Source organism: Ostrea edulis, chromosome 3 (assembly GCF_947568905.1).
Source record: "Ostrea edulis chromosome 3, xbOstEdul1.1, whole genome shotgun sequence".
In the NCBI taxonomy this organism is placed as follows: domain Eukaryota; kingdom Metazoa; phylum Mollusca; class Bivalvia; order Ostreida; family Ostreidae; genus Ostrea; species Ostrea edulis.
In genome coordinates this window covers 78,246,711-78,273,957 of record NC_079166.1, presented here as the reverse complement: position 1 = coordinate 78,273,957, position 27,247 = coordinate 78,246,711, and the positions used below count along the sequence as shown (strand labels likewise).

The following is a 27,247-nucleotide window of genomic DNA, read 5'->3' as shown; positions in this document are numbered from 1 at the left end:
TATTCCTTTATACATCTGTAATTGCAGGCACTGTTTTTCTAAAAAAAAAACCCCAGTATAATCATTATTTATTTTTGGATTAGACAAATTATGATACGTTAAATTGTTGACAACTAGGCCCTATACCAAGCTATTGTCACGCGTGCATTTCGGAAAGAAAGAAAAAGACAACACACACACAAATCAATAAAAATATTCAAATTTAAAGTGGTAATCACATTATTTTATTTTGATAAAGCAATCTTATTACTATTTTTGAATTGTGATCTGCACGTCTTTAGGAAATACAAAGTGGGAGCACGCGTTATAGCCTACTGACGCACTCAAGATGCTACGAGTTCAATAAGAAAATAATTTTATAATTCAATTTAAAGTTAGGAAATACAATATTCTATTATTTGTATAATTAAAAGTTCAATTATTTTGTATCTTTAATTTTTTGTTGTTGTTGTAAATCTAACAGTTGGTAGAAGTTACATTGTATCGTCGATATATGTTGTTACAAGGTGAAGGTCAGTTGATCCGAGTGTGTATTGAATTTGAAGAGCAAAACAGAATGTATGCTTATAGGCCTACCAGTGCTTATATAATAGCTTCAATATATCCATTTTCTCGCAGTTTATCAGGGTCTCTGTCCAAGCGGTGTTTGAAAATGTGACTGGGTGTGTTTTTTAAGGTAAAGTTCTTGCTCCAACAAAAAAATTATCCACGTCTTTTTTCTCGTACCTTCCTTCGAAAAGTTGAAAAATACTCAGTCTAAATCCTTTCTACCGACAACTAGTACATCCGAGCACGACACAAAACATCTTAATGCATTATTATTTACAAGCCGTTAACGTGATAATTGGTTTTTTTGTCGATTAAATCTAATCTGTTCATGAAATGGCTAATAGATGTTTTCAAACCCGAGGGCGCATATGATGTCACACATAATGGCGCGTAAACTAGCGAAAGACAATATGCATATTGCAAGATTTGAATTTCATCGCTTTCAAACTCGAAAACTACGCAAAATATTTCATTTAAAACATATTTATAGTAGTATTAGGCATAAAAAGAGTTAATTTTGCTGAAAAATGAAAAAGTTTAGAATCATGTGTTGTGTCCTTTAATGAATCATTGCATAAGTTTACTAATTTCTTCACTTCCTCTTTTAAAAATAGAAAGTAGAGGTCACTAAAATGCACTCATTTGTAAAAGTGTAAACAATGAATACTCATTTATTCTTTAAAATATGGTTTATTCAGTGTTCATTTTAAAACAAATGACACTTGTTGACATGAAAAAAACCCCACCAGTATGTTGTATTTTGATGCTATTTTCCCCGAATAACAGCATATTGGAACCATCTCTATATGGTAGAACTAAAAACACTAGTTATACTTCCACACCTTGTCCTTGGTGCTAAAGTAGGTGAACAAGGGTCAAGGTCATACCATAACACACACTCACCTCAATGTTAAACAGCGAGGACACAGGTTACAACAACACACTCACCTCAATGTTAAACAGCGAGGACACAGGTTACAACAACACACACTCACCTCAATGTTAAACAGCGAGGACACAGGTTACAACAATATACACTCACCTCAATGTTAAACAGCGAGGACACAGGTTACAATAACACACACTCACCTCAATGTTAAACAGCGAGGACACAGGTTACAATAACACACACTCACCTCAATGTTAAACAGCGAGGACACAGGTTACAATAATATACACTCACTTCAATGTTAAACAGCGAGGACACAGGTTACAACATACACTCACCTCAATGTTAAACAGCGAGGACACAGGTTACAATAACACACACTCACCTCAATGTTAAACAGCGAGGACACAGGTTACAATAACACACACTCACCTCAATGTTAAACAGCGAGGACACAGGTTACAATAATATACACTCACCTCAATGTTAAACAGCGAGGACACAGGTTACAACAACACACTCACCTCAATGTTAAACAGCGAGGACACAGGTTACAATAACATACACTCACCTCAATGTTAAACAGCGAGGACACAGGTTACAACAACACACTCACCTCAATGTTAAACAGCGAGGACACAGGTTACAACAACATACACTCACCTCAATGTTAAACAGCGAGGATACAGGTTACAACAATATACACTCACCTCAATGTTAAACAGCGAGGACACAGGTTACAACAATATACACTCACCTCAATGTTAAACAGCGAGGACACAGGTTACAACAATATACACTCACCTCAATGTTAAACAGCGAGGACACAGGTTACAACAATATACACTCACCTCAATGTTAAACAGCGAGGACACAGGTTACAACAATATACACTCACCTCAATGTTAAACAGCGAGGACACAGGTTACAACAATATACACTCACCTCAATGTTAAACAGCGAGGACACAGCATACAACAACATACACTCACCTCAATGTTAAACAGCGAGGACACAGGTTACAACAACACACACTCACCTCAATGTTAAACAGCGAGGACACAGTTTACAACAATATACACTCACCTCAATGTTAAACAGCGAGGACACAGGTTACAACAATATACACTCACCTCAATGTTAAACAGCGAGGACACAGCATACAACAACATACACTCACCTCAATGTTAAACAGCGAGGACACAGGTTACAACAACATACACTCACCTCAATGTTAAACAGCGAGGATACAGGTTACAACAATATACACTCACCTCAATGTTAAACAGCGAGGACACAGGTTACAATAACACACACTCACCTCAATGTTAAACAGCGAGGACACAGGTTACAATAACACACACTCACCTCAATGTTAAACAGCGAGGACACAGGTTACAACAACACACTCACCTCAATGTTAAACAGCGAGGACACAGGTTACAATAACACACACTCACCTCAATGTTAAACAGCGAGGACACAGGTTACAACAACATACACTCACCTCAATGTTAAACAGCGAGGACACAGGTTACAACAACACACTCACCTCAATGTTAAACAGCGAGGACACAGGTTACAACAACATACACTCACCTCAATGTTAAACAGCGAGGACACAGGTTACAACAACATACACTCACCTCAATGTTAAACAGCGAGGACACAGGTTACAATAACACACACTCACCTCAATGTTAAACAGCGAGGACACAGGTTACAATAACACACTCACCTCAATGTTAAACAGCGAGGACACAGGTTACTACAACATACACTCACCTCAATGTTAAACAGCGAGGACACAGGTTACAACAACACACTCACCTCAATGTTAAACAGCGAGGACACAGGTTACAATAACACACACTCACCTCAATGTTAAACAGCGAGGACACAGGTTACAACAACACACTCACCTCAATGTTAAACAGCGAGGACACAGGTTACAATAACATACACTCACCTCAATGTTAAACAGCGAGGACACAGGTTACAACAACACACTCACCTCAATGTTAAACAGCGAGGACACAGGTTACAACAACACACTCACCTCAATGTTAAACAGCGAGGACACAGGTTACAACAACATACACTCACCTCAATGTTAAACAGCGAGGACACAGCATACAACAACATACACTCACCTCAATGTTAAACAGCGAGGACACAGGTTACAACAACACACACTCACCTCAATGTTAAACAGCGAGGACACAGGTTACAACAATATACACTCACCTCAATGTTAAACAGCGAGGACACAGGTTACAACAACATACACTCACCTCAATGTTAAACAGCGAGGACACAGGTTACAACAACACACACTCACCTCAATGTTAAACAGCGAGGACACAGGTTACAACAATACACACTCACCTCAATGTTAAACAGCGAGGACACAGGTTACAACAACATACACTCACCTCAATGTTAAACAGCGAGGATACAGGTTACAACAATATACACTCACCTCAATGTTAAACAGCGAGGACACAGGTTACAATAACACACACTCACCTCAATGTTAAACAGCGAGGACACAGGTTACAATAACACACACTCACCTCAATGTTAAACAGCGAGGACACAGGTTACAACAACATACACTCACCTCAATGTTAAACAGCGAGGACACAGGTTACAATAACATACACTCACCTCAATGTTAAACAGCGAGGACACAGGTTACAATAACATACACTCACCTCAATGTTAAACAGCGAGGACACAGGTTACAATAACACACACTCACCTCAATGTTAAACAGCGAGGACACAGGTTACAATAACACACTCACCTCAATGTTAAACAGCGAGGACACAGGTTACAACAACATACACTCACCTCAATGTTAAACAGCGAAGACACAGGTTACAACAACATACACTCACCTCAATGTTAAACAGCGAGGACACAGGTTACAATAACACACACTCACCTCAATGTTAAACAGCGAGGACACAGGTTACAATAACACACTCACCTCAATGTTAAACAGCGAGGACACAGGTTACAACAACACACACTCACCTCAATGTTAAACAGCGAGGACACAGGTTACAATAACACACTCACCTCAATGTTAAACAGCGAGGACACAGGTTACAATAACACACACTCACCTCAATGTTAAACAGCGAGGACACAGGTTACAACAACACACTCACCTCAATGTTAAACAGCGAGGACACAGGTTACAATAACATACACTCACCTCAATGTTAAACAGCGAGGACACAGGTTTGTGGTCACTGATGAGTAGATCTGGGTGGGAGGTGTATTGGACTTGCTCTATCCCCTCCCCCTTGTACAGGATTCTGTCACACCAGGCAGGGATTCGATTCTTTTCACTGCAACAACACATCATTTTCAATATTGTGTAAAACACTTCCAATATGATAAGCTGTTGTTTTTAATTACAAATAATGATTTCATTTCTTTATCTATTTTTAAAAAAAGGATATATCAACATAAAACACTTCTTCCAACCTACAAGTACATTCACCTATTCAATGAAAATTATCACATAAATTTCAAAAGGTACATTCTAACACAATGTAGTTATTATTCATCAGGAAATTATTGTCCTTAAAATAAGGGGAAGTAAAGTAGCTAGTGCTTAATATAAATCTGTAACATAGCACAATGGCAGTCTTAGGAAGGTGAAGATAACGAAAAGTGATTAATCCAGTAAATCTTATAAAGAATATAAAATCAAGAACAAGGCAAAAATGGACCCATGGCCACACCAGGGGTGGGATCAAGTACTAGGGAGTAGTAAACATCCCCCACTGACTGGCCACACCCACTGTAAGCACTCTATCCTACCACGCAAACAGAGCTATCCATAGTCAAAATCTGTATGTAAACAAGAAATGTTTCAGAAACATGTATGCTCCCCTCCCATGGTGCAAAATTGAAAGGGGTTATGCACATGTATCATCTAATTTATAATAGTGCCAAAACAATTCAAGATATTGAGTGGACAATATCTTCCTATGTCTAGAGTGGATTGACTATTGACCTTTGACCATGTGACATCAAAATCAATAGGGGTCATTTACTCCTTAGGTTGTACCTGGGTACATAGTTTGGTGTCAATCAAACATATGATTCTCAAAATATAAGAGACAATATATTACTATGTCTAGTTTGACCCTTGACCTTGTGAACCCAATATCACTAGGAGTCATTTACTCCTTACAATGCACCAGTGTACCAAGTTCAATGTTTGTCAAGCAAAGGGTTTTCAAGATATTGAGCGGATAGAATCTGCTTATGTTCATAGTGGATTGACCCTTGATCTTTGACCATGTGATCTCAAAATCAATAGGGGTGATTTACTCCTTAAAAGATGTACCAGTGTACCAAAATTGATGTCAGTCAAGCGAAGGATTCTCAAGATATTGAGTAGACAAAACTTGGTCTACAGACCGACAGGTGCAAAACGATATGTCCCCTCCTTTTCAAAGGGGCATAAATATGTAAAGATAGGTACGAGACATGTCAGACAGCATTCAATTTAATGATAGATGTGAAGATAAAAATAGCAAACAAGCATGGCTTTGACGTTGAGTAAAATTCTCATTTCCAACAGAATTTATATTACAAAATTAACAATGACAGGTGAGATGTGTGGATATCCCACAAAATTAACAATGACAGGTGAGATGTGTGGATATCTCACAAAATTAACAATGACAGGTGAGATGTGTGGATATCTCACAAAATTAATAATGACAGGTGAGATGTGTGGATATCTCACAAAATTAACAATGACAGGTGAGATGTGTGGATATCTCACAAAATTAACAATGACAGGTGAGATGTGTGGATATCTCACAAAATTAACAATGACAGGTGAGATGTGTGGATATCTCATTAATCATTGGAAAGGGGGTGATTGTGGTTAGACGAGAAGGGGTTGGAATAGTGTGATTTAGCGATTGGAAGTGGTGTGTGGGCAGTAAGGCAGGTGAGACTCCACACGGGATCTTTACAGTACACAGAATATAGGAGATGATACTCCACACAGAATACAGGAGATGATACTCCACACAGAATACAGGAGATGACACTCCACACAGAATACAGGAGATGATACTCCACACAGAATCTTTACAGTAAACAGAATATAGGAGATGATACTCCACACAGAATCTTTACAGTAAACAGAATACAGGAGATGATACTCCACATAGGATCTTTACAGTAAACAGAATACAGGAGATGATACTCCACACAGAATATAGGAGATGATACTCCACACAGAATACAGGAGATGATACTCCACACAGAATCTTTACAGTAAACAGAATATAGGAGATGATACTCCACACAGAATCTTTACAGTAAACAGAATACAGGAGATGACACTCCACACAGAATACAGGAGATGATACTCCACATAGGATCTTTACAGTAAACAGAATACCGGAGATGATACTCCACACAGAATACAGGAGATGATACTCCACATAGGATCTTTACAGTAAACAGAATACCGGAGATGATACTCCACACAGAATACAGGAGATGAGACTCCATGCAGGAACTTTTCAGTAAACAGAATACAGGAGATGATACTCCACACAGAATATAGGAGATGATACTCCACATAGGATCTTTACAGTAAACAGAATACAGGAGATGAGACTCCACACAGAATACAGGAGATGAAACTCCACATAGGAACTTTACAGTAAACAGAATACAGGAGATGATACTCCACACAGAATACAGGAGATGAAACTCCACATAGGATCTTTACAGTAAACAGAATATAGGAGATGATACTCCACATAGGATCTTTACAGTAAACAGAATACCGGAGATGATACTCCACACAGAATACAGGAGATGAAACTCCACATAGGATATAGGAGATGAGACTCCACACAGAATACAGGAGATGATACTCCACATAGGAACTTTACAGTAAACAGAATACAGGAGATGAGACTCCACATAGGATCTTTACAGTAAACAAAATACAGGAGATGATACTCCACACAGAATACAGGAGATGAGACTCCACACAGAATATAGGAGATGAGACTCCACACAGAATACAGGAGATGATACTCCACATAGGAACTTTACAGTAAACAGAATACAGGAGATGAGACTCCACATAGGATCTTTACAGTAAACAAAATACAGGAGATGATACTCCACACAGAATACAGGAGATGAGACTCCACACAGAATATAGGAGATGAGACTCCACACAGAATACAGGAGATGAGACTCCACATAGGAACTTTACAGTAAACAGAATATAGGAGATGATACTCCACACAGAATACAGGAGATGAGACTCCACATAGGATCTTTACAGTAAACAAAATACAGGAGATGATACTCCACACAGAATACAGGAGATGCTACTCCACACAGAATCTTTACAGTAAACTGAATACAGGAGATGAGACTCCACATAGAATATAGGAGATGATACTCCACATAGGATCTTTACAGTAAACAGAATACAGGAGATGAGACTCCACATAGGATCTTTACAGTAAACAGAATACAGGAGATGAGACTCCACATAGGATCTTTACAGTAAACAGAATACAGGAGATGAGACTCCACACAGAATACAGGAGATGAGACTCCACATAGGAACTTTACAGTAAACAGAATATAGGAGATAAGCCTCTTATTTACCTGGAATCCCAGTCGTTAGTGCCTGTGTTGTATTTATAGGTCGGTTTGAAGTGGATGTTTCCCTCTTGGTAATCCTTAAACACATCGGATCTACCCAACTGTTGATGAAGCTGGAATAGAGAATTAAATTCCTTAAACACATCAGATCTACCCAACTGTTGATGAAGCTGGAATAGAGAATTAAATTCCTTAAACACATCAGATCTACCCAACTGTTGATGAAGCTGGAATAGAGAATTAAATTCCTTAAACACATCAGATTTACCCAACTGTTGATGAAGCTGGAATAGAGAATTAAATTCCTTAAACACATCAGATTTACCCAACTGTTGATGAAGCTGGAATAGAGAATTAAATTCCTTGAAACAAGACAACATAAATCTAAAACAGAGGGCCAGTTCACAATGGATTAAGTTAATCCAAATTATCTCAACATGGCTAAATTCAACCCTCAAAATTAAACCTGTATTACATATATGTATATATATATATATATATATATATATATATATATATATATATATATATATATATATATATATACTATGTACATATATATGTGTACATGTCAAAGACAAAAACAAAAAACAACAACCTTCAACCATATCCAAAACCTTTTCAACTTTAATCACTTTTTATAAAAAGCAAACTGAACATTACAAAGACAATGGCAATTAATCATTGAATCAGTAAATAAGTTCCATAGATCATTTTGAAACCTGATTAGCATGGTATAAAACTTACTTCCTTATCCCCTAGCATTCAAGTAGCAGAAAATGATATCTAGACAAAGTGAGAATGCTAATGAGGAACAGAGTCTGACCTGATCATAGCTAAGAAGGTCCTGGTATTTCTCCCTGTCAATCATTGCCTTCACCTTGTCGATGTCCAGCCCATTTATTCTGTAATTCAGGTCACCAATCCAAAATATCTGACTGAAAACAGACAATTTTATTAGATAATTATGAAAAGATAATAAAATGTTGTCTTTGAATTGTTTGATTAAATTCACAACACAGGATTAAGGCCACTAACAAAGATTATCCACTTTATGATGTCATATTCCAAAATAAAAATGAATACAAGTATCAAGGACATGGAATTTTGCTTCTAATAACCTTAAGCTGACATCACCAATTTTGACATCAATGTTCTATTCAAATTTAGAGTCAGGCATGATTCCTGTTGACACGAGATCTTTATATTATATATTCATTGCAAAATAATTTCACAGGGGTTTATGAATGTAGCCTATTTTGGACATCTTATTTATTTCTTGTGAGTAGAAGTTCTGTTTACTGTTTTTGGAAGCTAATGCAAAGACGGACAGTGTCTACGAAACAAGAAGGATGATAATTGATGCAAATTCATCAAATATTCAGGAAAAAATTATAAATGCTATATTTCAAAGCACGAACTAGTTAAAATATATTTGAATTAATTTCTTGTAACTGCTATTAAAGTTGCATATACTCTGATATCATAATCAATATCAACATACTTACTTAGAATATAAAAGAACTTACTCCTGTTAAGACATCATTATTGAACATGTTTATGCCCCAATATCAATGAAGGACTTACTCATGCTCTGATATCAATAATATAAACTTACTCATATTATGATATCAACAATAGACTTACTCATGCTCTGATATCAACAACTGACTTACTCATATTCTGATATCAACAATAGACTTACTCATATTCTGATATCAACAATAGAATTATGTTGTGGTATCAACAATAGACTTACTCATGTTCTGATATCAATAATAAATTTACTCCTGTTCTGATATAAAAAATAGACTTATTCGTGTTCTGATATCAACAATAGACTTACCCATGCTCTGATATCAACAATAGACTTACTATGTTCTGATATTAACAATAGACTTACTATGTTCTGATATCAACAACAGACTTACTCATTCTTTGATATTAACAATAGACTTACTCTTGTTCTGATATCAATAATAGACTTACTCATATACTGATATCAACAATAGGCTTACTCATGCTCTGATATCAACAATAGACTTACTCATGCTCTGATATCAATAATAGACTAATTCATGTTCTGATATCAACAATAGATTCACTCATGTTCTGATATCAACAATAGATTTATTCATATTCTGATATCAATAATAGAATTATGTTCTGATATCAATCATAGACTTACTCATGCTCTGATATCGTTAATGGTGGCAAGAACTGTTTGAACCTCATTTTACTATCTACATCTCGGTAGTCCTGTAAATATAAAAACAAAGTAATTTGTAGAGCTTTGGATAATTGAGAGTTGTGGTCAACTCTGTACTCCCTCACACACTGGATCCAAACACTTTATACCATTCCTACATGCAGGCTGTCCAGCACCCTTGGACAAAAAATAAGGGCAAATTTTAGGGGTAAAATTTAAAAAAATTAGGGCTAAATTAGGGCTAAAATTAGGAATTTTTAACCAAATTGCGGAAGTTTTAATTATTTAAAAGGACTTACCTTGTCAAATTTGACAATAAAGAAACTCACATGACACACAAATAAGATGTAAGTACAGGAAGGGCGTATTCCAGTGTTCCATGGTCTCAGCTATTATTGGCTATAACCAATAAACAAGCTTGACACATGGATCCACAGGTCAACTGCCTTTCACTGCATCAGCATTATCTGAATAAGAACTGCAATCTATGTTAATAACACACATTTTGTATGAATGCATTTTGATTTTTCAAGACTGATAAAAAAGTAGGAATTGACATGAAAAATAAGGGCTTTTTTAGGATTTCCCCTTGAATTTTACATTTTTTTAGGAATTTTAGTAAAACTGAAAAAAATTAGGAATTTTTAGGAATTTTAGGGCCGCTGGACAGCCTGTACATGATCCAAACACTCTACAACATTTCTACTGGATCCAAACACTCTACACCATTTACTTTACTACATTCCTCATAAATACACTAGCTTTACCCCATTTCTAGTGGATAAATACACTAGCTTTACCCCATTTCTAGTGGATAAATACACTAGTTTTACCCCATTTCTAGTGGATAAATACACTTCACCCCATCCCCACTGAATCAAGACTCTTTATTCCTGGATTTTGTTTGCTTGTACAATGTTTTATGCCTTACTTGGGAATTTTTCACTCATTTGGTGTTGTGACATCGATCACCACCAGCTTTAGGTGAAAATCCACAAATTTTGACTCATTCGTGGCTCTTAGGGCCATGAAGTGTTCTTTATCATGCCAATGCCTACCATGACAGGCAACCTCCATTTTAAGATCATGCCTGAAAGACCTGCGATTTCACTTCTGATGCTTAGTGAAGGGGCAGTAACTCTGTAATGTTAAACATCTTAGGTTTGATGTCCCTCAAGGATCAAGAATTGAACCCAAGAATAATTACTCATCAAATTACACTGAAATTCATATCCAAACTTAATAGGGAATGAAACAATTAAGTAATTTCTACTCATTTTATACAATATAAAGTAGGTGGGACAGCTTACCCTTAATAAACTGAATTGGTTAGCTTTTATTGTTTACATTTTTAGCTTATAAAACAAACACATATCAGATCAAGGAAAATCAACTTCAGAATCTATTGTTTTCCTGGTTTTAACATTTGACATGTGGGCCGGCTGGATCATGGTTTGGCCTTGTGCCAAGTACTGCCACCTGCTTTACACATCATTGACACATTAACTTGAAACTCTACAAGTGAGTTGATAAGGAGAAGATTTTAATGAATGATTATAAATATAACTACATGTATACATTGGACTTCATTTATAATACAGAACGGTGTTAGACTGGGAAATATTTTGTGAAGTCCATCATTTGCCATCTCCTTTCTTACAGCTGATAATTGATTGATTGAATATTGTTTAACGTCCCTCTCGAGAATATTTCACTCATATGGAGACGTCACCACTGCCGGTGAAGTGCTGCAAAATTTAGGCCTATGCTCAGTGCTTATGGCCATTGAGCAAGGAGGGATTATTGTGCCACACCTGTTGTGACACGGGACCTTGGTTTTTGCGGTCTCATTTGAAAGACCGCCCCATTTAGTTGCCTCTTACGACAAGCAAGGACCTACGGGATCAGCTGATAATTACAAGAGGCCCATGGGCCACATCGCTCACCTGAGTCACCTTGGTCCATATCAGAAGACTTTCCATATATAATTGCATGTAAAACCGTAGTCCCTATTATGGCCCCAACCTACCCCTGGAGGCCATGGTTTTTGCAAACTTGAATCTACACTATGTCAGAAAGCTTTCATGTAAATGTGAACTTCTTTAGCCCAATGGTTCTTGAGAAGAAGATTTAAAAAAAAAATTCCTATCTATTCGTATGTAAAACTTTGATCCCCCTTGTGGCCCCATCCAACTACAGGGGGGCCATGATTTGAACAAACTTAACTCTGCATTATGTCAGGAAGCTTTCATGTAAATATCAGCTTTTCTGGCTCAGTGGTTCTTGAGAAGAAGATTTTTAAAGATTTTTCCTATATATTTGTATGTAAAACTTTGATCCCCCCCTGTGGCCCCATTCTCTCCCCAGGGGCCAGGATTTTAACAATTTAGAATCTGCACTATATCAGGAAGCTTTCATATAAACCTCAGCTTTTCTGGCTCAGTGGTTCTTGAGAAGATTTTTCCTATATATTTGAATGTAAAACTTTGATCCCCTATTGTGGCCCCATCCAACCCCCGAGGGCCATGATTTTAACAATTTAGAATCTGCACTACCTAATAAAGCTTATCTATAAATTTCATCTTTTCTGGCCCAGTTGGGCCAGTGGTTTTTGAGAAGAAGTCAAAAATGTGAAAAGTTTACAGACGGACTGACGCCGGAATACGGGTGATCAGAAAAGCTCACTTGAGCTTTTGGCTCAGGTGAGCTAAAAAACTGAAAGACAAAAAATTTCAAATGCACTAAAGTAATTTTTCTTAATTCAGAATTTGTTTAAACGTGTGTGAATTCACTTAGTGAAAAAACAAAGCTACTGTAACAAATGTTCAATACATCGGTCATTATACAATTACACTGCTCTAATAAATCAAATTCCTGTAGCTTTGGAAGTCATGAATAACAGTGAATAAAAGATTTTATTATACTTTCATGTAAAATACTCGAACCTGATTGGTCGAGAAGCATTTGAAAAAACATATTGTTACCCTCTGAGAACAGAAAACATGCGTCCCAGGGTGATAGTATTTAGCAACGGGTAACAGTACTTGACAACGGGTGATATTATAAAAAATTATCACATGCATCAAATTTATGCGTGTACGGTTCGCCGTAGATTGCTAGACGACGCCGTTTGAGCGTTTGTAATAAACGCGAGTACCCGCATCGAAATACGAAATATCGTATGACAGTGATTGATCAAATGTCAACAGACGTAAGTTTTTCTGCTTTCCAGTTTACATAACATTCAGTATAATAAAACAAATATTGCATGGAGAAATTAACCATTGTCAACCTCGGCTGCGCCTCGGTTGACAATGGTTTTCTCGGGGTGAAAATTTTCAATGTTACCCTCAACTACATGCAATATTTATATAATAATGAATTCACACCGATTTTCGTTTCCTGCAGTTTGAAAATATACTATAGCATGGATGAATTTATTGGATACAACGAATTACAGTGGAACCGTTATTACGTTTCTCATTGTCTCACAATAGAATAAGGTAATACCAGGGGGCAATGTGATAAAAGTAGCCAGTGAAATCCTATCATAATATCACTTAGAAATTGTATTCTCCATAATAAGGTGTGTTGTATGTGTGTGTGCGTGACTGTTTCTTTATTCTGTTTCCCTGTTTTAAAGACTTTGACACTTGAATTTATGAACTGTTTATTTAAATGTCCATGCTCTTATCCTTTTTTTTATTGTAATTGGTTATCTGACTCCATCATGTTCTTCAATTTCTGTTTCCTTATTATAATGCATTTGTATATATTTCACTCAAGGACTTGTTCATATTCAACATTGGTACACAAAATTGAAAACAAAACATTGTTTTTATTGATAACTCTTTATTTAACTTTACTTTTAAAATAACACTGTTCAATACGCAATGGTAGTGTTTGTTAAATACTAGGATCCACACCTCCCAAGCTTGACTATGAACACAGTGGCCGTACTACAGGTGTGAGATGCTATGTAAATGCCAGATGTTTTGTGCTGGTGCTTGTAGATAAACTGGTTTTAATTGTGCTCAGTGTGCCTTGACTATGACATATTTAGTTGATAGAAACCCCTACTGATTATACACAAGTATACCAGAAAAAGAATGTTTATTTTTAGTTGATGGAAAACCCCACTGATTATACACATTGGAAGTATACCAGAAATAGGATGTTTGTTTCAGGTATCAATGAAGAGTTTATCCAGACTAGGATGATAGCGATGTTAAATTGGAAATTTTATATAATCAATTATTGTATATATAATCGAAAGAGTATAATCGATCAAATAATCGAAAAGATTGAGAACTTTTTCCTTAGGCGACACCAATATAGTTTCTTGTTCATCGGATCCGAGCGCTCGTATTTAAATAGAACATAAGAAATAATATTAATTTAAATTTCCCACTTCCGGAATTTTTCGGTTCATTTTCCGCTCCATTTTTTATTTTAGTTTTTAACAAAGTCATGACTGCGCTTGGAAATAATGGTATTTCAACTGTGTCAGCAAAAACCTGAACAACATTGAATATTTTTAAAACATGTGGAGACACTCTGAGGCACACTCTAGCCGAGGACAAGTATGCCGGTATTAGTTGTAATAATAACCGAAAATAATGGGGGTGTAGATCTTTAAAACACATCCATGAACTTTACGCAGCTATGTTAAGGCTTCCCGGAATTTGAAATGCATTCAAAACATACATTGCATTGCAAGGTCGGTTTTTGGTTTTCATTTGTAATTTATATACTTAAGTACAGACAATTTATATAGAAGGTTCCCTCGGCTATATATTAGCATATCTGTTATATCACATGACTTCGTTGATCATGTGACGGTCATTTATAATTGTTTGAACTGTTTTACATAAAACGCTTCAGCGCAGCTGATTTAACAATTATTTTGAACTTTTTGTTTGATAAATGAACTCACTGTATCCTTGTGTACCCGAAATGTGGGGAAAAATGGTAGTATTACTTGCGTACAAAATACACGTATTTCATGAAGAGTTCAACTTACCGACACACTTACCTACACATTTGAGGGTAATCTGTATTCAAACAAAGCCCTGTATTCAAACAAAGCCATCACACATTAACCCAAGCAAGATTCGGGTAGAAAACAAACTCCTCTTACGATTTCCGTTAAAGATCTCAAATGAATCTTCATAAATTGCCTGCGCTAGACTCTTTTATAAACACATCATAAATTCTACCTCTTACCACTGGTATAAAACAGAGTACATTTCAAAAGTATATTTTTCGAAAGCAGTTTAAACACGCTGAATTTCAATCAAGGGTAATTAAGCAAACTATTTTAAAATATTCGGACATATAAGATATTAAAATACAATTCAGACACATGAATTCTGCGATAGCGTTCTGACATTTGATAGGCAGTTTAAAATGAGGTCTAAAGTTTTTGACACTCTCCCCGTCATAACAGCTCAAGTTTGCAGTGACTTGACATCATTTTCCATTATGACGTCATATATTGGTAGTTCGGAGAAGTAAAGGCATAAAGTGCACTGGGATATTCTATAAGGGAATCCTTAACCTATCCGCGTAGTGGTGGATAGCTGGAGAGACAGCTTTATACAAAAACAAATTAGTCTTTTGCCAAGTCTCGGATCATTGCCAGTTCCGAATCACTTTGTAATTATTTTCTAAAAGTACTAATTATTGATCAGAAATGATTTCTACTCAGAAAGGTAAATTACGTTTGAAATGATTACTGAGGGATACAAAACTGATGTAATTCTTATTCAACCCAGGTTTTTTTCACATGTGGGAAAAATCACGTTGTGGGAAAAAGTCTGTCACATGCTTAATATTGAATTAGTTTTCAACTTTGAGCAATATTTCAGTTCATATTAAAGGCACTGTTGGATTTATAGAAATAGTGTCAGATATAAACACACACATTTTTTTTATAAACTCAACAAACTTTTTTTTAAATTAGAAAATTGAGACTGTTAATATACTACGCATTGCGTCTAGATTTATTTCTTGAAATTAATATTTAAAATGTATACTGTAGTTTATTCAACTTTAGCATATTTAATTTTAGAACTTTTTTTTCATTCCAAGTTTCCCACCCTTGCCAAAACCGCAAGAAAATGGCGAGAAATTGTTATTCCGTGTAGATATAATGTTATATTATGAACAGCCTCAGAGAAAGATAATTATGAATCTAATGAAGAGAGTTTTGAATGCCGCCTTTTGGCTATGTCTAAATGTGAAGCTTTGAATATTGTTCAAATTAAACTAGTGTCTGATTTATTTTTATTTCTACAAAAACTAGGTATATCTTAAGCGGAATAAACATACAGACATACTGATTTAAAGTATGAGACCGATTGAATGTCGGATCGGATCAGTCAATGTTCGAATCGGCATGCAGTTGTTTCAAACATCTCCGTGATTCGGAATTGGCGGTGTGATGCGGAACGGACCTATGAACTTGGGTATGGAAAATGTAAAGACCTGTGACATTTACAGCAATTTTCAGACAATTTAAATGATTTTTCATTTGAGAAACTTCTGATCTTCTCACAACAAGATTGAAACCTAAATTATCTTCCTGGTATCTCCAGCTGATGATCTCCATTAATGAAAATGTGATCCGGAACTGGGCAATCGACAGTATATTTAGTCTTAAAATGTATGTACATGTACAAATACAATTTTAAATGCATTCACTGAATTTTGTTATTCATTTGTTCATCAAATAATGAACTTCTATACACAAAGATTTGAACACGTAAACTAAGCAATATATTATCACATTTGGGGTTTAAACCAAATGTCTTACAGAAACACTGCCTGTAATTTTGCATGTACTGAATTATCAATATGTGTATTCAAAGGGACATTTGCTTTCATTTTGTCACCAAAAATTTGATTCAATGAAAATTGCTCAATATTATACATTTCAGGAATAACTGCACGATTTGATGATTTTAAACACTTTTTATCCCCAAAGCAGGCACATGAATGATGTACATATTTTTTAAGGATTAAATAATTAAAATCTTGCAAGGCAATTATTCTTCCATATATATTTCTTTACACCAAAAGCAGTTATTTAACATAGTCTTATTAGGGTTTCTCTTGTTTTTGGGCAAAATAAATGTTTTTAATACTTATTCATATACATTCCTATGCAATTGAGAAATTTTGAGTAAAAAAAATTACCATCACTTTCACAGTTAAATATTAATGTCCCTTTTTAAAAAAAATAATAGAAAATTGGTTATTTTACATGTTCAGCATCTTCGCTAGCCAAGGGTTTTCTGTCCACTCCGCTAGTGGAGATGCATGTTCAGGTGATTTTGAATATATTTTCATTGTTTTACAATACAAAAGTTTAAGAAAGAAAAAAATATAATCGCTCGCTTTGCTCTATTACGATACCGCCTGAAAATTATGTTGAAAATAAATTTTAATATTATAAATAGCAAATCGGTCGCCCGCCCCAATTTTTTGGGGTTATTTGTCCGAAGAACAAGAAATTTTATTGGTGTCGCCTTATATAGATCATCTTTTTCAAAACAAAATAAAAAGCCTTAAAATTTTCTAATCATCTATAAATTTTTTTTCAAACAACCTACAAACTGCATAAGAGATATCTAGATTGGCTTTCGTTGCTGGTCCCTTGTTTTTTCCTAACAAACCCAAAACAGTCCCATACGTTTGACTTCATGTTCTTACCACGATATGGAAATATTTCTTGAGGCACATTCTTATTATTCAGATCGGTATCCCATGGCGCCGCTATTCATATTTTACCTCAGAAGAAAATGTCAAGTCGTATGAAGTTACTTCAGTTTTATTATGTCATGTTTTTACTTTTTTCAAATTATGAAAATTGTAATCAATATTTGAAGCTGGGAGACTTATAGTGACCAACTTTCGATTGTCGACGATAACCGGCCCATCACTATAGGATAATATGACTAACATTTGAATCTAATCTTGTGCTTTTAAAATTATAATGCAATGAGTGGTCTAATACAATAAACCATGAACTTAAAAACAAGGTTCCCCCGTATTTCTATAATGAACCAGAATTGTTCGCCTCCAGTACTTAGTTATAAGTGAGTTTTACTGTTCTTTGAAGCCGTGACAGATCTTATCTGACTTCTGAAATACTCGGACACTTACCTGGTTACGTCTTTCGTACTCATCCTGATGAGCTGCCAAGTGGGTGTTAACGAAGCACAGCGAGGTATTGTGTAAAGTCATCCTCACCCCCACCCCTCCTTTGTTACCCTGCAAAACATGGAAATAAATAAATCCACCAGCTAAACAAGGATTCTGGCATCATAAAAACTACAATGGAGCTTTGTGTCAGCATTGTGTACCGTATATACTCGCCTATAAGTCGGTTGTATAGTTTTTATGTTATTTTGGAGGGAAATTGCCATTGACCCATTAATAAGTCGGTCTAACTTTTTTTCAAGAATCGGTTGACAATTTCAAATCAATGCTCTAATGTTTCAATAATATTTTGAGATATGCACCGATATTTGATGTTTTTCCCCAACAAATGATTTTCATATCAATACTCTTATGTATTTATCCATGTTCCAATAATGTTCTGGGATATGACATTGATATCTCACTTTTCATTCTCTATAAATTAAACAGTTACTATTTTGTTTATTTCGTCCATGTTTTTGTTGTTTAAGAAATACTATGCTATACATTACGCTGTCCTGAAAAATGCTAATCTCCTATTAGTCGGACATAGAGTTTTGGACCAAAATTAACTCCCAAATATCAGACTTATAGGCAAGTATATACGGTATATTACAAAATATGTGCTTATTCATGTTGTCATTCAATTCCTCAATAGAAAACCAAAAGTTACCTCCCTTAAAATGTACATCTTTTCAAACAATAAATAACATACACTATCATTTTAAAAAAATACTTTTATGGATGAAAATATACATAGTCCAAAATAAATCTTTAGAATTTGATAAATAAAAAATCAAAATTAATAACATTATTATACTTGTATTATATAGCATGATGAAACCCCCAGAAACATACTGAATTTGACCCTATGACCTCACCATGATTCCCATAATTCCTGTGGCCACGGAGTCTGCATCTATGAGGTGAGGAGGAACATCAGGGACTAGTGATTCTTTAATATACACCAGCATCATTATCCCTACCATTCGAATCAACTTTACCTGTAAAAATACCATTACAGCTCTGTTAATCAATATCACCTGTAAAAATACCATTACAGCTTTGTTAATCAACTTCACCTGTAAAAATACCATCAGAGCTCTGTTAATCAACTTCACCTGTAAAAATACCATTACTGCTCTGTTAATCAATATCACCTGTAAAAATACCATGATTACAGCTCTGTTAATCAACTTCACCTGTAAAAATACCATTACTGCTCTGTTAATCAATATCACCTGTAAAAATACCATGATTACAGCTCTGTTAATCAACTTTACCTGTAAAAATACCATTACAGCTCTGTTAATCAATATCACCTGTAAAAATACCATCAGAGCTCTGTTAATCAACTTCACCTGTAAAAATACCATTACAGCTCTGTTAATCAATATCACCTGTAAAAATACCATGATTACAACTCTGTTAATCAAATTCACCTGTAAAAATACCATCAGAGCTCTGTTAATCAATATCACCTGTAAAAATACCATCAGAACTCTGTTAATCAACTTCACCTGTAAAAATACCTTTAAAGCTTTGTTAGTTAACTTCACCTGAAACAAGAGATGTTTGTAAAACACATATCCCCCCCATGGTGCAAAATTGAAAAGGGTTATACACACACACATCATTTAATTGAGAGTAGTATCATCAATTCAAAATATTGAGCAGACAATATCTTCCTATGTCAAGAGTGGATTGACCATGTGACCTAAAAATCAATAGGGGTCATCAACTCCTGAAGATGTACCAGTGTACCAAGTTTGATGTCTGTCAAGCAAAGGGTTCTCAAGATATTGAACAGACAGTATAGTCCTATGTCCAATTTGACCCTTGACTTTTAACCATGTGACCTTAAAATAATTAGTAGTCATCTTCTCCTGAAGATGTACCAGTGTACCAAGTTTGATGTCTGTCAAGCAAAGGGTTCTCAAGATATTGAGTGGACAGTATATTCCTATGTACAGTTTAACCCTTGACCTTTGACCACGCGACCTCAAAATCAATAGTTGTCATCTTCTCCTGAAGATGTACCAGTGTACCCAGTTTAAAGTCTGTCAAGCAAAGGGTTCTCAAGATATGGAGCTGACAGTATATTCCAATGTCCAGTTTGACCCTTGACCTTTGACCATGTGACCTCAAAATCAATAGTGGTCGTCTTCTCCTGAAGTCGTACCAGTGTACCAAGTTTGATGTCTGTCAAGAAAAAGGTTCTCAAGATACTGAGCAGACAGTATATTCCCATGTCAAGTTTGACCCTTGACCTTTGACCATGTGACCTCAAAATCATTAGGGGTCATCTTCTCTTAAAGATGTACCAGTGTATCAAGTTTGATGTCTGTCAAGCAAAGGGTTCTCAAGATATTTAATGGACAGTATATTCCTATGTCCAGTTTGACCCTTGACCTTTGACCCTGTGATCTCAAAATCAATGGGGGTCATCTTCTTCTGAAGATGTACAGGCGTACCAAGTTTGATGTCTGTCAAGTAAAGGGTTCTCTAGACATTGAATGGTCAGTATATTCCTATGCCCAGTTTGACCCTTGACCTTTGACCATATGACCTCAAAATCAATAGGGGTCATCTACTCCTTAGGATGTACCAGTGTGCCAAGTTTGATGTCTCTCAAGCAAAGGGTTCTCAAGATATTGAGTGGACATTATATTCCTATGTCCAGAGTACCTTGACCTTTGACCTTTTGACCTGAAAAACAATAGGGATCCTCTTCTACTCATAACTAACCCACATATGAAATATCATTATCATCAAGTGAATGGTTCTCAAGATATTGAGCGGACAACACATGGTCTACAGACCGACCGACCGAAAGGTGCAAAACAATATGCCCCCTCTTTTTCAAAGGGGGGCATAAAAATACCATTACAGCTTTGTTAATAAACTTCACTTGAAAAAATACCATAATCACAGCTCTGTTAATCAATTTCACCTGTAAAGCTCTGTTCATCAATTTTAAAAGGAAAGGGTATTTTTTTTTTTTTTTCATTTTTATTATAAAAATACATTCTACCTACATGTACGCTATGATATAATCATAATCATTGAGGATAAAAAAAAAAAAACCAAACCTCTCAACACTGCATCTTGTGAATTTGTTATTCTATGGGAATATTTATGAACTGCATGTTTATTTTACTTCTCGTAAAATTAAAAGTCTCACTTTAATGTGTCAATAATTCATATTGATATACAAGTAGTACATTCTTCTGAGTAAAATAAGTATGATATTCTTTTCACACCACTTAACATAGATTTATAATTTTGCCAAATCAAACAAGAGGTACTGTGAGCAATGCTCACTAAGAATACCCCCCGCTTACCCCAATCTCCTAAAGGGTGTTTGTAATAGGTATAAACTACCTCTTTTCTGAGTGTAAAAAACAAATGGCATGACAAACCGAACCATATTGTTACTTCGATGTCCAGTGCGCGTGACCTTTGACCCCAAAATCGATAGGGAACATCTTCATCCCATGGGTAGTCCATATATATGATATGGTGACGGTAGGTGGAAAGGATAATGCTTTAGAGCCCGGAAACCATTGCATCTACAGACGGACGGACAACCCGATTCCAGTATACCCCCCCCACAACTTGTTGCGGGGGTTATAATAATTACATAAGAGATGAAATCTACTGTAGACTGACAACAATAATTGTTTTTATGATGTTTTAAAATTACTTTATTTATCAAACATAAGTCAAGAACTACAGGTGGAGACCAATTATATGGTGGTGTATTCCATCATTTCTGTATTTTACATTTCTCTGAATAGTCGTGAGGCAACCATAACAACAAAAGTATAAAAGTCTGTCTTAACCTGACTACCAACCAACCAACCCCCCCCCCCCCCCCTTTCCCCCACAAATCTTCTGATTAGAATGTGTGCCATTATGCTCTGTCACACTACTTCAGAATGCATAGAGAACGGAAGTAATATATCTGTAGCGGACTTTGATTCTACTTTTCTGTAGCAGACTTTGATTCTGTAGTGGACTTTAATTCTATAGCAGACTTTGATTGAACGGACTTTGATTCTGTAGCGGACTTTGATTGAACTTTTCTGTAGCAGACTTTGATTCTATAGCTGACTTTGATTGAACTTTTCTGTAGCAGACTTTAATTCTGTAGCAGACTTTGTTTGAACTTTTCTGTAGCAGACTTTAATTCTGTAGCAGACTTTGATTTGAACTTTTCTGTAGCAGACTTTGATTGACCTCTCTGTAGCAGACTTTGATTGAACTTTTCTGTAGCAGACTTTTGACTTTTCTAGACTGGACTTTAACTGACCTTTCTGTAGCAGACTTTGACTTTTCTAGACTGAACTTTAACTGACCTTTCTGTAGCGGACTTTGGGCGGCAGGCTTTTTCTCACAGCATTATGCCACTCCTCCTCCTTGGGAGAATCACTGAACACATAGGCCTGATTACTGAGGTCCAGTTCCTGGAATCTGTGCAACAATAAAAACAGACATTCATTGTTTTCAAAAGTCTTGCCTTACTTCAGTCTGATGGTAAATGTCCTAAGTCAGAATATCTCTTATCTATAAGTTCCATATATCCCGATCCTCAGTGTTGTCTATACCAGAAATACATGTAATAATAATCAAATATTGTTCGTTTGCAAAAATTAATCATTAAAGGTCAGGATTCATCAATGAAAGGAAAAAATGAAATCTACAGCTCGCCCGCATCAATCTTCACCAAAAATATGTCCACTTGAAATAGAGGATACCTATATTGCGTGTTTTGATGTTAGGTTTATCCAACGAGTTGATATGGTGTATTTATTCGTGAGGCTTGTCGAGTGAATAAATACACCATATCAACGAGTTGGATAAACTAAATATCAAAGCAAGCAATATAGATGTTCTATTTATCTCATATGTCTTTTTTCCCCCCGCTTAATTTTGAGATGATCCCCAGTATGGTAGAAACAGCTGATTGAATATCCGTGGCTCAGACATCGTACTTATTAATCTTCTGTAAGCGGGAAAAAATAGTGCGCTTAAAATCGATTCCTATATATTACAAAAGGGCATTTTATACAACAAACCATGGATGATAACTGTTTTAGAATGCATTATAATTCATAATTAATAATGGTTTTGCCAAATGTTCCAATAAAATATCACCAAGTATTTATTTTTTGACGTAGGCCTGACCCTTTGATATAAGTTTGATGTCGCCATCTATTTGAAGTATATTCATGCAAGGTGAAGATAACGAACAGTGACCAATCTCATAACTCCTACAAGCAATACAAAATAGATAGTTGGGCAAACACGGACCCCTGGACACACCAGAGGTGGGATCAGGTGCCTAGGAGGAGTAAGCATCCCCTGTTGACCGGTCACACCCGCCGTGAGCCCCATATCCTGATCAGGTAAACGGAGTTATCCGCAGTCAAAATCAGTGCGCCAAGAACGGCTCAACAATCAGTACGAAACACGTCAGACAGCACCTGACCTAATGCGAGATTGTATTGACGAACTAGATCGTTATAACGACCATAGAATTTGCGAAATGCTGACTTCAATCGAGACTGTTGAAATCCCTGTACCATCAACTTGTTTGTCAGTAGCTTACCTCGATTTAAAAACTGACTATACCCAGAACAAGCTCTTGCATATCGAATCAGTTGAGATATATAAACACCATATGCAGGTGATAATGGAATATTGCTACATAAATGTGGGAAGTTGACGATGGAGAAGCTGAAATCATCCCGTTTGTCATACAGTTGAGTTGTTAGTTTGCCGTTAATGTCTACTTTCAATAAAATATCTAAGTATGAAGCAGAAGTGGACGACTCTGTGGTGTCCTTTATTTCCAGCTCACAGGGATATATCAAATCGACATATGAATGAAAGTTATCATTGTTAATAGACAAAACGTCATCGATATATCTAAAAGTCGAATTGAAGGTCACAGCGAGAGATTTTTTCTTCTCACGTAGAAGTTTTTGAATAAATTCTGCTTCATATGAATATAAAAACAGGTCAGCTAACAAAGGAGCACAATTCGTGCCCATGGGAATTCCAACAGACTGTTGGAAGACCTGATCACCAAAGACCACGAAGATATTGTCATATTTTTTATTTCAACTTCAGAGTACTTGTGCGTGGAATCAGAGTGGTGTTTAACAAAGTAAGTTTTTGAATGACTGAATTTGAATGTGTAACAACAATCAATGAAAGTAATATTTCAATGCAGCATTATTAGAAAGTAGAACAGATTACAATGAAAAGTAGAAGAGTTTGTGTATATGGATTTTATCCACGTGGTTTCTTTAAATCTGAGGGCGAGAAGAATTCCCGTGGCTGTCAGGCACTTTGGTAAGTAAAGATATTGAGATTTGTTACATTCAATATGGCCCCAGAGAAAAGAGACTGTGCTTGTGAATGTTTGGTACCGCAGCAGGTCGAGGTACTGTCAATGAGGCCTGTCCAGTAGGTGGTAGATTTCTTGTCGATGATCACAGTGTGGACATCTCTTTTTGTTTTCTGATCATAATTTCTAAGAAGGCCTGGTATATAGCCTATTGATCGAGTTCACATTTTTATGGCCGGTAACTTGCATTATGTCAGTTGGGGCAATATCATTTTAATTTTGCTATAAAGAAATTTTGAATAAATGTCAGAATAATAAGTTATACGCTTTATTCCATGCATCAATATGCATAAACATAGAATATACGTCATCCAAGCGGGGACAGTGTCAAAAGTAGTTCGGACCGGAAGCGCTTTATCAAACGGGCGTGTGATAAAGCTAATGCATTATCTCACTTGCAATATACACCCCATGTATGAGATAAAATTTTGTCCCTGTCAGCGATAGTATTTCAATAAACATACCCTATTACATAAATATCAGGAGGTGAGGGTGGTCTACTCAGCCAGTGGTTCAGTGTTGTTGGAGGATGCTGGCCATTCACGTTCCATGTTCCACAAAACACACTGAAATATTCATAAATTAAAAAAAAGTCCATTCCATGACTCAGCGACATGTACATGTTTGATCTGAACTTCAAACTTATAAGAGGTAAAATGAAACTCTGCAAAATAAAGAACATAAAACTAAATCAATAACAAATAACTTTCTCCACTAGAATTTGTTAATAATGTTTCAATTTGATAAACTTGATAAATAAATAAACTCTAAATGTCAGCAGCGTCAAAGTTGTCAAAACTTGAACAATCTGAAAGTAGGTGGTGGAATCAATATATTTACTAACAAGAGGTCCATGGGCCACATCGCTCACCTGAGTCACCTTGGCCCATATCTGAAGATTTTCCATATATATTTGCATGTAAAACTTTAGTCCCTATTATGGCCCCAACCTACCCCTGGAGGTCATGATTTTTGCAAACTTGAATCTACACTATGTCAGAAAGCTTTCATGTACATGTAAATGTGAACTTCTTTGGCCCAATGGTTCTTGAGAAGAAGATTTAAAAAAAAAAATTCCTATATATTTGTATGTAAAACTTTGATCCCCCTTGTGGCCCCATCCAACTACAGCTTTCATGTAAATGTCAACTTCTTTGGCGCAATGGTTCTTGAGAAGAAGATTTTTAAAGATTTTCCCTATATTTGTATGTAAAACTTTGATCCCCCTTGTGGCCCCATCCTACCCCTGGGGGCCATGATTTGAACAAACTTGAATCTGCACTATGTCAGAAAGCTTTCATGTAAAAATCAGCTTTTCTGGCTCAGTGGTTCTTGAGAAGATTTATAAAGATTTATCCTATATATTAGTATGTAAAACTTTGATCCCTTATTGTGGCCCCATCCAAGCCCCCGGGGGCCATGATTTGAACAAACTTGAATCTGCATTATGTCAGGAAGCTTTCATGTAAATCTCAGCTTTTCTGGCTCAGTAGTTCTTGAGAAGAAGATTTTTAAATGACCCCACTCTATTTTTGCATTTTTGTGATTATCTGCCCTTTGAAAGGGACATGGCTCTTCATTTAAACAAACTTCAAAGCCCTTCACCTAAGGATGCTTTGTGGCAAGTTTGGATGAAATTGGCCCTGCGATTTTTGAGAAGAAGTCAAAAATGTGAAATGTTTACGACACCGATGACAGACAACGGACAAATTTTGATCAGAAAAGCTCACTTGAGCCTTTGGTTCAGGTGAGCTAAAAAAGGTGGTGAGGAATATGTTGATCACTATTTCATCAGAAAGGTGGTGATAAATATGTAAATCACTTTCATCAGGAAGGTGGTGATAAATATGTAAATCACTTTCATCAGGAAGGTGGTGATAAATATGTAAATCACTTTCATCAGGAAGGTGGTGATAAATATGTAAATCACTTTCATCAGGAAGGTGGTGATGAATATGTAAATCACTTTCATCAGGAAGGTGGTGATGAATATGTAAATCACTATTTCATCAGTAATGGACAGAATGTGGGTGAAGTCACTTTGCAAACGGCTCAGTAGGTAGACTAATATGAATTTTTTAGGGCATGATTTAAAATAATTTTCAAATCAACGATTGCAGAGATATGATGAGTTGAATACAAATTCAATGTTTAGATAAAGTAATTCTCTATGTAATCTCAGCTGATTCCAACCCTTAAAAATTCTGTCTGTTTGAACTTGAAAGATCTCTGAAATCGTCTCCAAATTATGCTACGAAACTACTGACATTTCTGAGTTCAACAGTGAAAAACATCT

General features: G+C 36.0%; 1 protein-coding gene across 6 annotated transcripts in view; it reads right to left on the bottom strand.

Annotated features, from left to right (window-relative positions):
- The window catches only part of LOC125673480 (inositol polyphosphate 5-phosphatase OCRL-like), an 80,412-nt gene that overhangs the window by 35,801 nt on the left and 17,364 nt on the right, over positions 1-27,247 (bottom strand). For 4 of the 6 annotated variants that reach the window (XR_008801277.1, XR_008801276.1, XM_056159095.1 and 1 more), the window contains 9 exons: positions 25,416-25,517; positions 22,895-23,009; positions 19,415-19,537; positions 18,499-18,605; positions 15,265-15,280; positions 10,308-10,378; positions 8,946-9,057; positions 8,123-8,232; positions 4,665-4,800 (listed from right to left, as the gene is read on the bottom strand). Coding sequence is in view for 3 of the 6 variants with exons in the window: in XM_056159095.1 (XP_056015070.1) it covers positions 4,665-4,800; positions 8,123-8,232; positions 8,946-9,057; positions 10,308-10,378; positions 15,265-15,280; positions 18,499-18,605; positions 19,415-19,537; positions 22,895-23,009; positions 25,416-25,517 (892 nt within the window). In the remaining 3 variants the exon portion in view is untranslated. Of the gene's footprint in view, positions 1-4,664; positions 4,801-8,122; positions 8,233-8,945; positions 9,058-10,307; positions 10,379-15,264; positions 15,281-18,497; positions 18,606-19,414; positions 19,538-22,894; positions 23,010-25,415; positions 25,518-27,247 lie in introns of all 6 variants that reach the window. The other 2 variants (XR_008801278.1, XM_056159096.1) reach the window with 1 other exon arrangement.